A 14117-nucleotide genomic window follows, 5' to 3' on the forward strand; every position below is an offset into this window, starting at 1 on the left:
GCATTAATAAATTGATTTGGCTAAACTTCTTCAAAAACACCATGGTTTCTGACAGAAAAAAAGGGAGGGACGCCTGGGTAGCTCAGTCAGTTAAGCATCTGCCTTCAGCTCAGGTCATGAACACAAGGTCCTAGGATCGAGTTCCACACCAGGCCCCTTCCTTGGTGGGGAGCATGCTTCTCCCTCTGCCTGCCACTTCCCCTGCTTGTGATCTTTCTCTCTCTTCTGACAAATAAATAAATAAAATCAGAAAGAAAAGAAAAAAAAGAAAGAAAAGAAAGAAAGGAAGGAAGAAAGAAAAGAAAGAAAGGAAGGAAGAAAGAAAGAAAAAAGAAAGAAAACAAAGAAAGAAAGAAAGAAAGAAAGAAAGAAAGAAAAAAAGAAAGAAAGAAAGAAAGAAAGAAAGAAAGAAAGAAAGAAAAGGAAAGAAAAAGAAGGAAAGAGAAAAAGGGGAAATTGTGAGACTATCTACTGTGAATCTTTGCTAATTAGTTCCTAAAGAGAAACAAATTGCTCCTAGCAGGCAGAAAAACAAATTTATCAGACAAGTTATCTTGGGTGCAAAACTACAAGATACAGTAATGGTTTGAAGAGGCAGCATCCTCCTTCCATCTCCTTTCCAAACTCACATCAGGCCTACAACATTTTTCACTACTATGTCTTCTCTTGAAGATAAAAATGTTGCGTGAGCGCACACACATACACACACACACACATCCACCACCCAATTCCTTTCCATGAAGAAACAAAATATTGTCCCAACAGAGGAGAGAATTGAGAGGAAAATAGTTATTCAATTCCTGACACAATACTGCATACTCATCACTGAAAGTGTTAACAAAAAAAAAAAAAAGCTACTTACTTGATCAAGATTTGAAAGGCTGTTAGGATCCTGACTCAAACCTTGGTACTGTCCCCTGAGTCTGTCACCAGCAGCTATTTTCCTAAACTTCTTCAGATCCACGACATACAGTGCACTGGACAGAGAAGAACTACTTGTTATAACCATGGATTGTGACAGAAAAAGTAACCTCACCGAATAATGGTCACCAGGTAAACATCCTGGCCTCTCCTTGAAAAAGTAAGCTGTGGCCTCACAGTGGAGCTCAGGGTCAGTATGTGTTCCTTCAAAGATGGCTCAGGAAATTATTGCAAAACCCATATTCTGCCACTACAAGCTCACTTTGTCACTCTTCCTTATTCAACTGCCTTCCTTATGTAGCTACCTTAAATCTCTGACAAAAGAAAACTTCTACCAAATGTCAGCAGATTAGGTAATAAAAGCTAACCATCAGTCAAAGATATCCTGATGATGTCTTAAATGCTGCAGGGAAAAAATTACCTGTGTAATTTAAAATTTAAATGTTTTCCACAGTGTTACAGATCCTCTGGACCAAGAACATCAACTAATGATAAAGAAATCACCAAACCCCAACATTTATCTCTGTAAATGCTGCTACCTACACAACCCAAACCTTCCAGATCTTCCAAACCACACTCGGCCCAGAGCAGATAATGTAATGTTACACAGTCCAACCTAGGAGTTCTACTTCTAGGAATTTGTCCTACAGATATATTTGAAATATACTAAATGAGGTATTTAATTATTCACTGCAATACTATATGTCACAGCAAAATACCATAAATAACATATATATTGGAATAATACATAGATGTAAAAAGGAAAGTCTCTCTCCCAACACACTGATGTAAGATCTACTAGAGATATTACATAAAGCAAGGCACAAAACTGTAAATATGATGGTATATTTTGTGTAAAAAAAAGTTCAGTTGTTAATGTAAGAATCAAGAAACTCTGGAAAGATATAGTAAATTAATAGAGGAGGTTATCTGTTGTAGAAGTGGGAACTGGGCAGAAGACAGAAAGGACTAGGAAGATTATTTTTCACAGCATATTTTTTATAATTTTTATTTTTGAACTGAATTAATTTATTACCTATTCACAATTTCAAATATGCAAAATAAATTTTTTAAGAAAAGAAAATCAAACCGCATTGGGAGTACTCCTCTTTTAATACCTGATATGATACTTTCGCCCAGCCAGATGACTGGCCCAGTACCCTGATTTCCAGAACCTGTAGCCATCCATTTCTTTTCGGCTATCACAGAAAGGAGTATAGCCATAAGGAGCACCATCCAAACTGAAATCTCGTAACTCTTTCAGATCCGTTCGTACAATCTGGAGAAAAGAAGATCACAAGTCATTTGTTTTGTTTTGCTTTGTTTGTTTTAGAGGGAGGGAGGGCCAGAAAGGATGGGGGGAGGGAGGCGCAGAGGGAGAGGAAGACAGAGAATCTTAAATAGGCTTCACACCCAGTGCAGAGCCTGACACAGGGCTCCATCTCACGACCCTGAGATCATGACCTGAGCCAAAAACCAAGAGTCAGACACTTAACCGACTGAGCCACCTAGATGACCCACAAGTCCTTTGTTAAACAGCCAAGCAGGCAGCAGTTTCCTTAAAGTACCGACTGCCTCACTGAGACATTGCAGAGAGCAGCTCTGAGGTTAATGGCACAGGCTCCAGTGGTAGACCTGGCCTGAGCCCAGATTCTTACACTGATTAGCTGACTGCCTTCACAAACATATAAGAAGACACTTTGCCTCATGCTTGGCACACAGTATTCTAAGTATTCAAAAAGGTAGAAATAAAACAAATTTACACTACTTAGCCTCTCTGTGACTGAGTTTCCTCGTGTGTAAAATGGAGACCTCACAGGATTACATGAATCAATACATGGACAGCTGTGGAAAGATGCCTGACACACAGCAAGTACTCAACAAAGAGTAAGTGTGCTTATATCAGAATGCACAAAGCATGCTTTAGGTCAAGCCAGTTGTGATAGTGAGCCAGATGAGGCAGGTAATTCCAAAGAGGCAGATGAAGCCTCTGGCTGCATGACTTTTGTACACATTACATATCACTACCATTCAGATGATTACCTCAGGTATCAGCCAGCTCAGGGTAAGGGGTAAGATTGTAAAGGAGAACTATATTCACACTTTTTGAGTTTGTATGGTCTAAAACCACAGTGTGTTCCTTTTAGGTCAAATCTTGACAGAAGGAAGAATAGCTGAAGAGTTCCAAATTATCAAGGCCAGGCCTATCTATCGACTAGAGCTTCCCCTCTCTTAACCATGTCAATAACTCCTAGCTTTTGGGTAAAAAAATTGGAGATAATGGCAAGCACCGTTAAACCTCAATCTTCAAGTTTCTAGTTTGTATGTTACATGAATTAAGTAAGAAACGAAACTGCATACGTGATGTAATCAAAGCTGTGTAAAAGAGGCACAGGAAAAAAGATGAAAAGGAGATACATCAAATGCAAATTTTAAAAGTGATCACATCTGGCTGTAACTTTCCATATGTTCTAAAAAATGTAACATAAGCATGTATTTTTCTGTAACTAGAAAAAATCATTTAAAAAGGAGAAGGAAGTCTAACGCCTTTAATACAAACTGGTTTTTTTTTTTTTAAGATTTTATTTATTTATCTGACGGAGAGAGAGAGACAGCGAGAGGGAACACAAGCACGAGGAGTGGGAGAGGGAGAAGCAGGCCTCCTGCTGAGCAGGAAGCCTGATGCAGGACTTGAACCCAGGACCCCGGGATCATGACCTGAGCCAAAGGCAGACGCTTAACGACTGAGCCACCCAGGCGCCCCAATATGAACTGTTTAAATCTGGCTTGTGGGGCGCCTGGGTGGCACAGCGGTTAAGCGTCTGCCTTCGGCTCAGGGCGTGATCCTGGCGTTATGGGATCGAGCCCCACATCAGGCTCCTCTGCTATGAGCCTGCTTCCTTCCTCTCCCACTCCCCCTGCTTGTGTCCCTCTCTCGCTGGCTGTCTCTATCTCTGTCAAATAAATAAATAAAACCTTTAAAAAATAAATAAATAAATAAATAAATAAATAAATAAATAAATCTGGCTTGTAAGAGCTCACCTGATCAGCATCCACAAACAGGAATTTGTCAACAACTAGTGGGAAGAGCACATCCAAGAAGAGGATCTTGTAACCCCAGATGATGCGCTGTTTCTCAGTCTGTTGATGAAGCCACCGAGGCCATTTGTACTGAACAAGCTCATATTGGAAATTGTATTCATTTGCCATATAAGGTATGAACTCCTGTTTTTGGATATAGGAAACAACAAACAACCATTTACTTTGATGAAGAAAATCGACTCTATAATGTGAGTCAGCCATCATGATTATGGCACAAGCAACACATTTACCATAACAGTGGTCTAATACAGAAATCTGACACTGACTCACCTGTGACGACATAAAAGAATACAGAATAACTTGCACTGTGCTTTCTAATTAAACTATAATACACATGTTCAGAGAAAGAGAATGTTATTTCATCAAAACAAAAGATACAGATTTTCCTCCAATGTTACCCAAGCTTTCAAGCAGGTATATAATTTTGTGTTTGGTTTTATAATGACTGTTCCTCCAAAATAATCCAGTCTGGAATGAACATAGAAATATGCAACTAGGGCACCTGGCTGTCTTAGCTGGAAGAGCATGAGATTCTTGATCTTGGGGTAGTCAGTCTGAGCCCCACCGCTGGGTGTAGAGATTACTTTAAATAAATAAATAAATAAATATATGCAACTGAAGAAGGGAAACCTAATTAAAAGGAAAATTTTTAAATCATACAAGTAAAACTGAAGCAGTAAAAAGTATAATATACCATACATATCTCCTTAATAAGAATCTTTCCCTTTCTCCTGAGGAACAAACCTTAAATGTGGGAGACAAATAATTCTTCAGGAACCAGAATTTCACAGGAGTCTTGGTATTCTTCAGTACTGATAGCATCATTATACTGTCAAACAAAAGCAAATAATAATCAGTAATAATCTTACAACGCTTTTTAATCTCAATGAAATCAAGTAGTCAATCACAAGACTACTAAATGTTCTTCATGGCAGAGCAAACTGATGGCAAAGAGAGACCCTTAGTAACAGAAAATGGAAAACTGCACTTATTATATAAAGTTATCACTGAATGGAAAAGAAAGAGTACTTCACACTCATAAAAATACACCTGATAAAGGCAAATGTTTCAATCATGTTTCATCTTTAAATGAACTGCTTCATGAACTGCTATCTTAATTATGGTACAAATGAATAATGAAGGTTGTGGTTAAATACTACAGGACTCTGAAAAGAAAACTTGTAAGGCCACAGCAGCTCTGTGTGGCTACACTGCCCCCCACAGCCTCGACTGAAGATCCTGCCAGGGAGGAAAGGAGGGAGAGGTCAGGGGAGAGCAAATGGCTACAGCATCAGGATATCCTACTTTGAAAACAGAAAAAAACAAATTCCTGAGTCAAGGAATTTAATTAAACTGATTTATTACCAATATTTGACATTAACTATTTTAGGTCAGTTATTTCTTGGAAATGGGAGGGCTGAACCTGAGTAAAATGACAGTTTAATTAATTATTTGCCATACTAGATTTGTCATGGAAAATTAAAAGTAAAATGAACCCTGGCATTAGGAAAGTCACTCTCAAGCAAAGGATCATATTCACAGCCAAGCCTTCGCCTGGAGACCACTGCATCAACCAGTCCAAGGCTGTGGCCTTCTCCTTGGCCCTGGCTGTGTGACCTCAGGCAAGTTCCTTCACCCTCTGAATCTGTCTATAAAACAGAGGTGTTCTTCTGTAAGAACTAAGATCACTCCTGGCTCTAAACTCCTATGGATCTTGGAAGGCAGGTCCATAGCCCTATTCCACATCTATTCTCTGTGTTAACCTCCTAATTTCTGGTTTAAGCAATGTTTGGTGGCCAATTAAACACCACTAGTTATAACGCGCATGCAGTGGTATTAAAGGTTTATAGCCTTGTAATATCCACACAGATGCATTTATGATACAGCTAGACTTTATGAGATTGGCAGATCAAAACAAATACAATTATATATTCACAATCCTCAGACTGCTTCAGATACACAGAAGCATAATGGATAGAATGCCCTAAAACATTCACTCTCTAAATAAGAATACTGTGACAAACTCATTTGTATATACTGAAATAATCAACATGACTAACCGAAGAAATCTTTCATAGAGATGACCAGATGCCACAGAGAAAATATTAATTATGTCATCTTTATCTTGTTTCACGTCTTCAGTCTTCTGTCCTCCTGTAAAGCCCCTATAATAATTAAGATAAAAACAAGAACACTTGAAATGCTGGTACAGACACACAGCCCTTTAAGGAGAGAGCTACAGAGATGGTGTTTCCCATTCCCATTCCTTCCCTACGGGGTGATGCAGGAGGAGCCGGTGAAGCATCCACTGGCACCGAGAGGGCACAAGGCAACCAAGCCACCACAGGAAAAGAGAAGGATGCTGCCTGCAGGGTACCACATAGCTTCCGGAATAGACTGAACACAGGCAATTCCACAGAATATGATCCGCTCAATGGGAAGTAAACTGAACTCTCCAAAAGGCAGGCACAACTCAATGAGAGTCAAGAAGTAACTTCCCCACAAGGGGACATTAACCTCCTTCACTTAGTCAATGGAAAACACTCATCTATGCTAAATAGAAGCAGAAGATTTGGTGGCAGAGGGAAGACTCTGAAAGGCCCAGATAGGATTCTTATACTCAAAAGAAAGGAGGGATGGTGCTTATATCTGTTTTTCCTTAAGAGATATTATTTTCTTAAATGATGCCAATTTACCATTTGAAGGAGTCCCAAAATCCAGATTCATTCTCAGTAGTTCCATCACTCAGCAAGTCTTCATTCACCATATCTGCCTTCTTCTGAACCTGTAACCATATGTGAGGAGTGCTGTCAACAATAGGAAACGAATTCTCCCACAAGTACGACAACCCACCTAGAGTCTAGACGAGTTCAATAAAACGATCTTCAACATATCACATTAAAACTTCAGGTGATGAGACAGCAACCTCTCTTAATTAGATAATAACTATTTTTACTTTGAAAATGGTCAAAGAACCTCAAATTCAACTGTGTAGGAAACAGAGTCTAAACAAAACTAGAAACCTAATCCACCAAGCTGACAGCTGGTTTTCCAGGGGTGGAGTGCAACCCACATGAGCGCTGTCAGGAAGAAGTCACTTCATATCACAGCCTGTTTTTAGGATTTACTAGGATAAAGACAGGTTGAATCTTCTCACCAGCACAGGGACCAGTTTTCAGCTCATCCATATGTGGTCTGCTCTGTTATTTACTGTGCGTAATGATTATTTATTCCATAATACCTTTTAATTTAAGACACTAAGAATGTAAAATTCTGAGAAGTGAAAAGAAATGAAATAGGGCTATCAATTATTATTGTTGTTGAAATTTTCACTGGCATTCTTCCCAATTTTCTAAGAACAGTCATCAATAATAATGTGAACTATGGCTATGTAAGCAAAACAGTATCTGTGAAAACACTTTTTGTAAAATGAGACTTGTATTGTTCACTGAGATTACTCAAAAGGTGCAATCTCTCAGTTGAAAAAAGCCAAAAATGTGTATTTACAAAAGACATCTCACATTTAAAGAAGTATTCCAGGCCCCTGGGTGGCTCAGCGGGCTAAACGTCTGACTCACGATTTTGCCTCAGGTCATAATCTCAGGGTCAAGAACGAGCCCTGCATCGGTCTCTGCACTGGGCATGGAGCCTGCTTAGGATTCTCTCTTTCTCTTTCTCTCTCCCTCCTTAGTCTCCCCCCAACCCCGCCCTGCATGATCTCTCTCGGGGGGGGGGGGGAGAAAGCATTCCAATAAACACTAAAATACCAAAGGTGAATTAAAGTCTTAAGCTGGTTTTTCTTCCCCCCAGCTTTACTGAGATATAATTACTGACAAACAACATTATATAAATTGAAGGTGTACAATGTGATGATTTGATATGCATATATATTGTAAAATGAAGACCACGGTGACAGCATTATCAGTTAACACACCCACCTATTTCTAGATAAGAGCTACTGAACGCCAGAATACTGCTATTTTTACCCACCATAAAGAGTAGCTGCCTTTAGTATTACCAAACTCACCTTCACTTTAATAATTTTGCTCTTGAAGTTGTTGAGGACAACGACAACCTCATCAGCGTCAGGGGGAGAATCTGTGCCATCATGGCTTAGAGGGAAAAGAAAGGGAAAGAATAAGACATTACAAATCACAATTCTCAAAATGCAGTAAGTGGTCTAACATCAATCTGCCATATTGTCCATCATCTTTATCACAAAGGAGTTTTCCAGAATAAATTATTTTCTTGCAACCTGCAGGAAGTCCCTTCAAGCTACACAGAAGCATTTGTCGGAATCTTTATCCTTCAAACATTGAACATTCCAATCAGTCACAACCCAAACTTCCTTCTTGAGTCTCCTCTTTACCTTTCACAGAGTAAGAGGCTCCCAGTGCTGGCAAGCGCATGATGCGCACTTAATCAACACCCATATTCACAAAGTCTGAGCCAAGTTCAGCACCAGCAATAAAGGACTGCCCAAGGGCATGAGCCACTCTGCACCACCACCAGAAACCTATCACTTGTACTCTTCCAATGGGCAAGTAACAAAACAAGGCTCTACTTCAGAGTTCTATAAAGGCACCTATTCTATCCTTCTACCTGGAGGCACACAATCAGCCAACTCTAGGCCCGGTACTCAATCTGGTGCTCGTATTCTGGAGAAAGAACTGTAACAAGCTCTATTTGCAGGGATGTCTAAGGCAGAAAAGGAAACATTTAAAGTCAAAAATAAGTTAAAAATAAGATATCACCAATCAGCTATTACAGGCACCAATTTTCAAGGTGTTAAGTGCAGAAAGCCATGATAAAATATTAATTCATTGCATTCACTGTCATCAGCAGAGGGCGTAGTTCTCAGGCAAGGTAAGATTCTGATGGGGGAGCATAAAACACTACAGACTCTGGGGATATCCAAGATGAAGGGCACCCTAGAAAGGAGGAAGAGAGGAGGACTCCACACTCCTAGGGAAGGGGAAAGAGTAGCCAGGGAAAGGGCACACGGCAGGGACAGGGTTTAGAAGAAGAACAAGGAAACTTCTTAAGATGGGATTAAATTTTGCAAAACCGTATTTACTAAAACATTATTTGGAAGAAAACCTAGCATTTACAATGACTATGTTATTATAACACAGCTTGAAGAATCCACACTGCTCTACAGATCCTAGAGAACTAAGATGACACAACAAGAGGTGTTTTAAATACACTATAATGGAAATCACTCCCTAAAAATTGACATGAACTTCACACGTAGCTTAAAACTAACTTAAATTGTGTTAAACAGAATTCAGATTATACCTTTTAAAAGGCAGTATAATTTTTTTTATTTCCCCTTTTAATTCTTTTTTTTTTAATATTCAATTAGTCGACATATACTACATCATTAGTTTCTGATGTAGTGCTCAACGATTCATTAGTTGCATATAACACCCAGTGCTCATCACCACATGTGCCCTCCTTAATACCCATCATCCAGTTACCCCATCCCTCCACCCCCTCCCTTCTGTAACTCTCAGTTTGTTTCCCGGAGTCCAGAGTCTCTCATGGTTAGTCTCCCTCTCTGATTTCTTCCTATTCAGTTTTCCCTCCCTTCCCCTATGTTCCTCCATGCTATTCCTTATGTTCCACATATGAGTGAAACCATGCTCATGGATTGGAAGAATAAACACTGTTAAAATGTCTATGCTGGGGCGCCTGGGTGGCACAGCAGTTAAGCATCTGCCTTCGGCTCAGGGCGTGATCCCGGCGTTATGGGATCGAGCCCCATCAGGCTCCTCTGCTATGAGCCTGCTTCTTTCTCTCCCACTCCCCCTGCTTGTGTTCCCTCTCTCGCTGGCTGTCTCTATCTCTGTCAAATAAATAAATAAAATCTTTTTAAAAAAAAAAAAATGTCTATGCTGCCCAGAGCAACCTACATTTTCAATGCAATCCCTATCAAAATACCATCAACATATTTCACAGAGTTGGAACAAACAATCCTAAAATTTGTATGGAACCAGAAAAGACCCCAAGTCGCCAGGGGAATGATGAAAAAAGAAAACCAAAGCTGGGGGCATCACAATACCTGACTTCAAGCTATATTACAAAGTTATGATCATCAACACAGCATGGTACTGACACAAAAACAGACACAAAGATCAATGGAACAGAACAAAGATCCCAGAAATGGACCTTCAACTCTATGGTAAACGAATCTTCGATAAAACAGGAAAGAATATATCCAATGGAAAAAAGACAGTCTCTTCAATAAATGGTGCTGGGAAAATTGGGCAGTCACATGCAGAAGAATGAAACTGGACCGTTCTTTTACACCATACACAAAGATAAACTCAAAATGGCAGTATAATTTTTTTTGAACTAATAGGCAGCCATAGCAAACGTAAAGGCAAAAACCTGGTGACTAACGAAATGCTCTGGAAGTACTTCCATACTACCTACCACAGACCAAGAAACTCAGTTAGCACCAAGACTTCATGGCCAAAGCTTACACCTACTGTGTATCTGCAATTCACCTAGGGTCAAGAAATACACTGTCTAGGTAGAAAAGTTTGACTGTTATTCATTTCTTTTCTGCTTTCTTGAAATGACTCAATTTCTCATTTGCCTATGGTTTTCATCACACTGAGAGAATGATCTGATTCTAAGATGCTGTTAGCACAAAGAGTGAAACTTGACTATATTTACTAGTATTTATAACATTTATTGCCCAATCATACCCTGACAATTCTTCCATACTCAATTTCCTGAAAAAGCACTGTTTCATCACACATAAATTAAATCCTTATTCCCTGGCTGCCAGTGTAGTACTCAATTCAAGCTGATTCCCTGTAAAATGTTCTGGAAAAAAAGCACCTACATCACTTAATCCTACCTGTAGATTCTATAAATATCTTCAGACCGACCCTTCCTTAGTCTGAGAATCCAAGCTCCTGGGTTGGCTTTTAACTGAAAGTAGCCCTAAGGCAAGAAGAAAGGCAAATTTTAGTTCTCTTTGAAACATCAAAATGCTGTTTCTGAGGAACAGTTATTTCCTCTTCTGAAATATCACTCATATTTTAAATAAGACAGCCATAATTTCAGCACAATGGTTTTGAAAAAAAGAAATCTACCCATTAGAAACACTAGCAAAATACAGGCCAGTGAAGCCAAAAAGGGGGCCCTTGAGCTATAAGTGAGTGAAGGATCAATGTGTCATGTGTGAAAAAGCTACAAACCTCCAAAGCCAAGAAAAATGCCGTCACCTCTGAAGCAATACATTTGCAGGGGCCAATTTGATCAGAACAGAATATTCAGAATATTCTAGCATATTTTTAGGCTAACATGTAATTCCAATCTGTAAGTTTAACTTATGGTTTTTATATTGACCAAATTCAGTCAATCATGAATTTTAATCTCACTCATGTTCAGAATGCAAACTGCTTCATCATAAACTACAGTGCCCAAATTAACATGACTCAATGCCACTACCTGATGTACTGATTATTTACCAGATTGGCCATAACAATGGTATCCACAATGACTGGGTTGGCCGAAGTTCCTAATGTAAACTGCAGTCCTCGTGGGGGCTGGCCTGTGGTGATGTCATAGCAGTGACCTTCGAGTAAGAGGTACTCCAGCTCATACTCAGCAGCCACGACACTATCCACCTGCAACAGCAGAATTAAATAACTTGAAAATTACTCAGCAATAAAAAGAAACAAACTCTTGAGACATGCAACAACACAGACTTCAAATGCACTGTACAAAGTGAACAAAGCCAGACATAAAGGGCTGCATACTGTACATATTTCTTAAGAAATTTAAGAAAAGGCAAAACTATAGTGACAGAAAGGGGAGGGGACCGACTGCAAAGGGGCACAAGAGAACTTTCTGGGGTGACAGAAATGCTCTGTATCTTGATTGTACAAGGAAGTTTTGTACAGATGTACAGATGAGAGGAAAAGGCTATCATCTAGGAAGTAGTATTGGGAAAACCATGTAAAACACACTGCCAAAAGAATGCACCAATCTAAAAGCTAAAGAATAAAGAAGATAACAAAGAAACAATGAGAAACAGCATAGAGAAACAGAAGTTCCTCTTGGCCTACAGGATATAGCTGAAAATACTGCTGTTGCTCTAAATGCAAATATCCACAATGTATCTGATGGCTCCATAATGGCAAAAAACCATTCATGTTCTACATGAACAGCTTAAATTATTACTGATTCCTTGCAGAAAATACGATATAATTGCAAGGTGTTGGGGCAGCTAGGCTTTAGTAAATTAAAGGGTTTTATCCCAGGCTGGTTCGCACTTGGCTCTGTAATCCTATCTAATGCTAATAACACACTATTTGGAGCTTAATATGTTACTGCAACACTAAATTCCAAAAGCCTAACAATGGAAACTTAGGGCTAACCTCCACACGCTCACCAAGTCCCAGGCTCTATGTTTTCAGCAGATACAAAGAAAGCTGAGAAAGCCTAGGAAAGAGCAGCAAAAACTTTAAGAACATGGAAGAGAGCTGCTCTGCGTCTGTTTTGTGCCTCCTTACACTGCTCTTTAGTGCTTTCTGTGGCCATCTTACAATCTCCACAGCAAAAGTTGGTTCTTCAAGGGCAAAGACAGCATTTTCTGTTTGTTAACAAACATGGTGGACAGGTTTGAGGTGAGGAATAAGGCAAGTGTGTACACACACTCTCCCCTAACTTAACACCTAAAGGATTCTTCTTTACCCTAATGAAAAGAAGGCTGAGAAGTCCTTTAATAACCATCTTCAAGTTCCTGGTCTCCCAATTCCCAAGAAGAACCAGGAAACAGGCTTCAACTGTAGGAAGAGATATGTAGGAAAGACACAGAGACAGTTGTCTTAGAAAGGAAGGAGGTTCTGAGATGTTGTAAGCTCCTTGTAAGTAAAGACCATATGTTTTAATTTTTTTGTTAATATACTCTGAGCTAGGTACAGAGTGAGGGCTGTGAAGACACATCAGAAAAAACTACACTTGCAAGCTCTCAATCTTTGAAAATGGACTGCGGGACAGGACCACTTACCTTAGATACTCCAAATAGCTATATGAACATAAGGAAATAAAGAACAGAAAAAGAGAAAAATCAACGAAGCCAAAAGCTGATTCTTCGAAAATACCAACAAACTGATAAACTTTTAGTTAGACTGACAAAAGACAGAAGAGCCAACTCACTGACGTCAGCAAGGGAAAAGGAAGTATCATTCCAAAACTAAATTTAAAAGAGTGTAAGAAAATGCTATGACTCACTATAGGCCAATAAATTGTAATCTAGATAAAATGGATAAATTCCTGAGACACAAACTCCAGAAAATGACTTAAGACGAGATAGAAAATCCAAACATATCCATAACAAGAGACTGAATTGGTAATTTAAAAATTTCCCAATTAGGCAAGAAAATTAAATAAAAGACATCCAGTTTGGAAAGAAAGAAATAAAACTACCTCTATTTGCAGATGATGTGATCTTTTATGGGCCTGTATACTAAGACCTATAAAACATTGTTGAAAGAAATTAAAGACCCAAATAAATGGAAAGACATCCCATAGTCATGGGTCAGAACACTTATTAAGATGGCAATGTTCTTCAAATTGATTTAGGGATTTAATGTAATCTCTATCAAAATCCCAGCAGTCTTTTCTACAGATATTAACAAGCTGATTCCAAAATGCAAAGAAGCCAAAATGGCCAAAACTACCTTGAAACGTAAGAATAAAATTGGAAAACTAACTTACCAATTTCAAAACTGACCACAAAGCTACAGTTAAGACAAGTGTGGCCTAAGGATAGACACACAGATCAAGGGAAGAGATCTGACAGTCTAGAATTAAATTCATTCAGGGCTAAGAGATCTTTGACAAAGGTACCAAGACCGTACAGTGGGGAAAGAACAGTTTTTTCAACAAATGGTGCTGTGACAAATGGATATTCACATGCAAATAAATCTGTAACCCTACCTCACACAAAAAGTAACTCAAAATGAATAAAAGACCTAAATGCAAGAGTTTAAAACTTTGAAAGTCCTAAAAGAAAATATAGGAATAAATCTTCATGACCTGGGATTAAACACTGATTTCTCTCAGGTATA

At 39.0% G+C, this 14117-nt stretch overlaps 1 protein-coding gene across 1 annotated transcript in view; it reads right to left on the minus strand.

The window, feature by feature from the left end:
* UGGT1 (UDP-glucose glycoprotein glucosyltransferase 1) overlaps positions 1 to 14117 on the minus strand; it is a 126076-nt gene that overhangs the window by 15321 nt on the left and 96638 nt on the right. The window contains exons 28-36 of the mRNA XM_034641928.1: positions 11511 to 11669; positions 10895 to 10980; positions 8051 to 8135; positions 6720 to 6808; positions 6084 to 6188; positions 4768 to 4852; positions 3964 to 4146; positions 2040 to 2200; positions 863 to 977 (exon numbers count right to left, since the gene is read on the minus strand). Of these exons, the coding sequence (XP_034497819.1) occupies positions 863 to 977; positions 2040 to 2200; positions 3964 to 4146; positions 4768 to 4852; positions 6084 to 6188; positions 6720 to 6808; positions 8051 to 8135; positions 10895 to 10980; positions 11511 to 11669 (1068 nt within the window). The remainder of the gene's footprint in view (positions 1 to 862; positions 978 to 2039; positions 2201 to 3963; positions 4147 to 4767; positions 4853 to 6083; positions 6189 to 6719; positions 6809 to 8050; positions 8136 to 10894; positions 10981 to 11510; positions 11670 to 14117) is intronic.

The sequence above is a fragment of the Ailuropoda melanoleuca genome, chromosome 2 (assembly GCF_002007445.2).
Source record: "Ailuropoda melanoleuca isolate Jingjing chromosome 2, ASM200744v2, whole genome shotgun sequence".
NCBI classification, from domain to species: domain Eukaryota; kingdom Metazoa; phylum Chordata; class Mammalia; order Carnivora; family Ursidae; genus Ailuropoda; species Ailuropoda melanoleuca.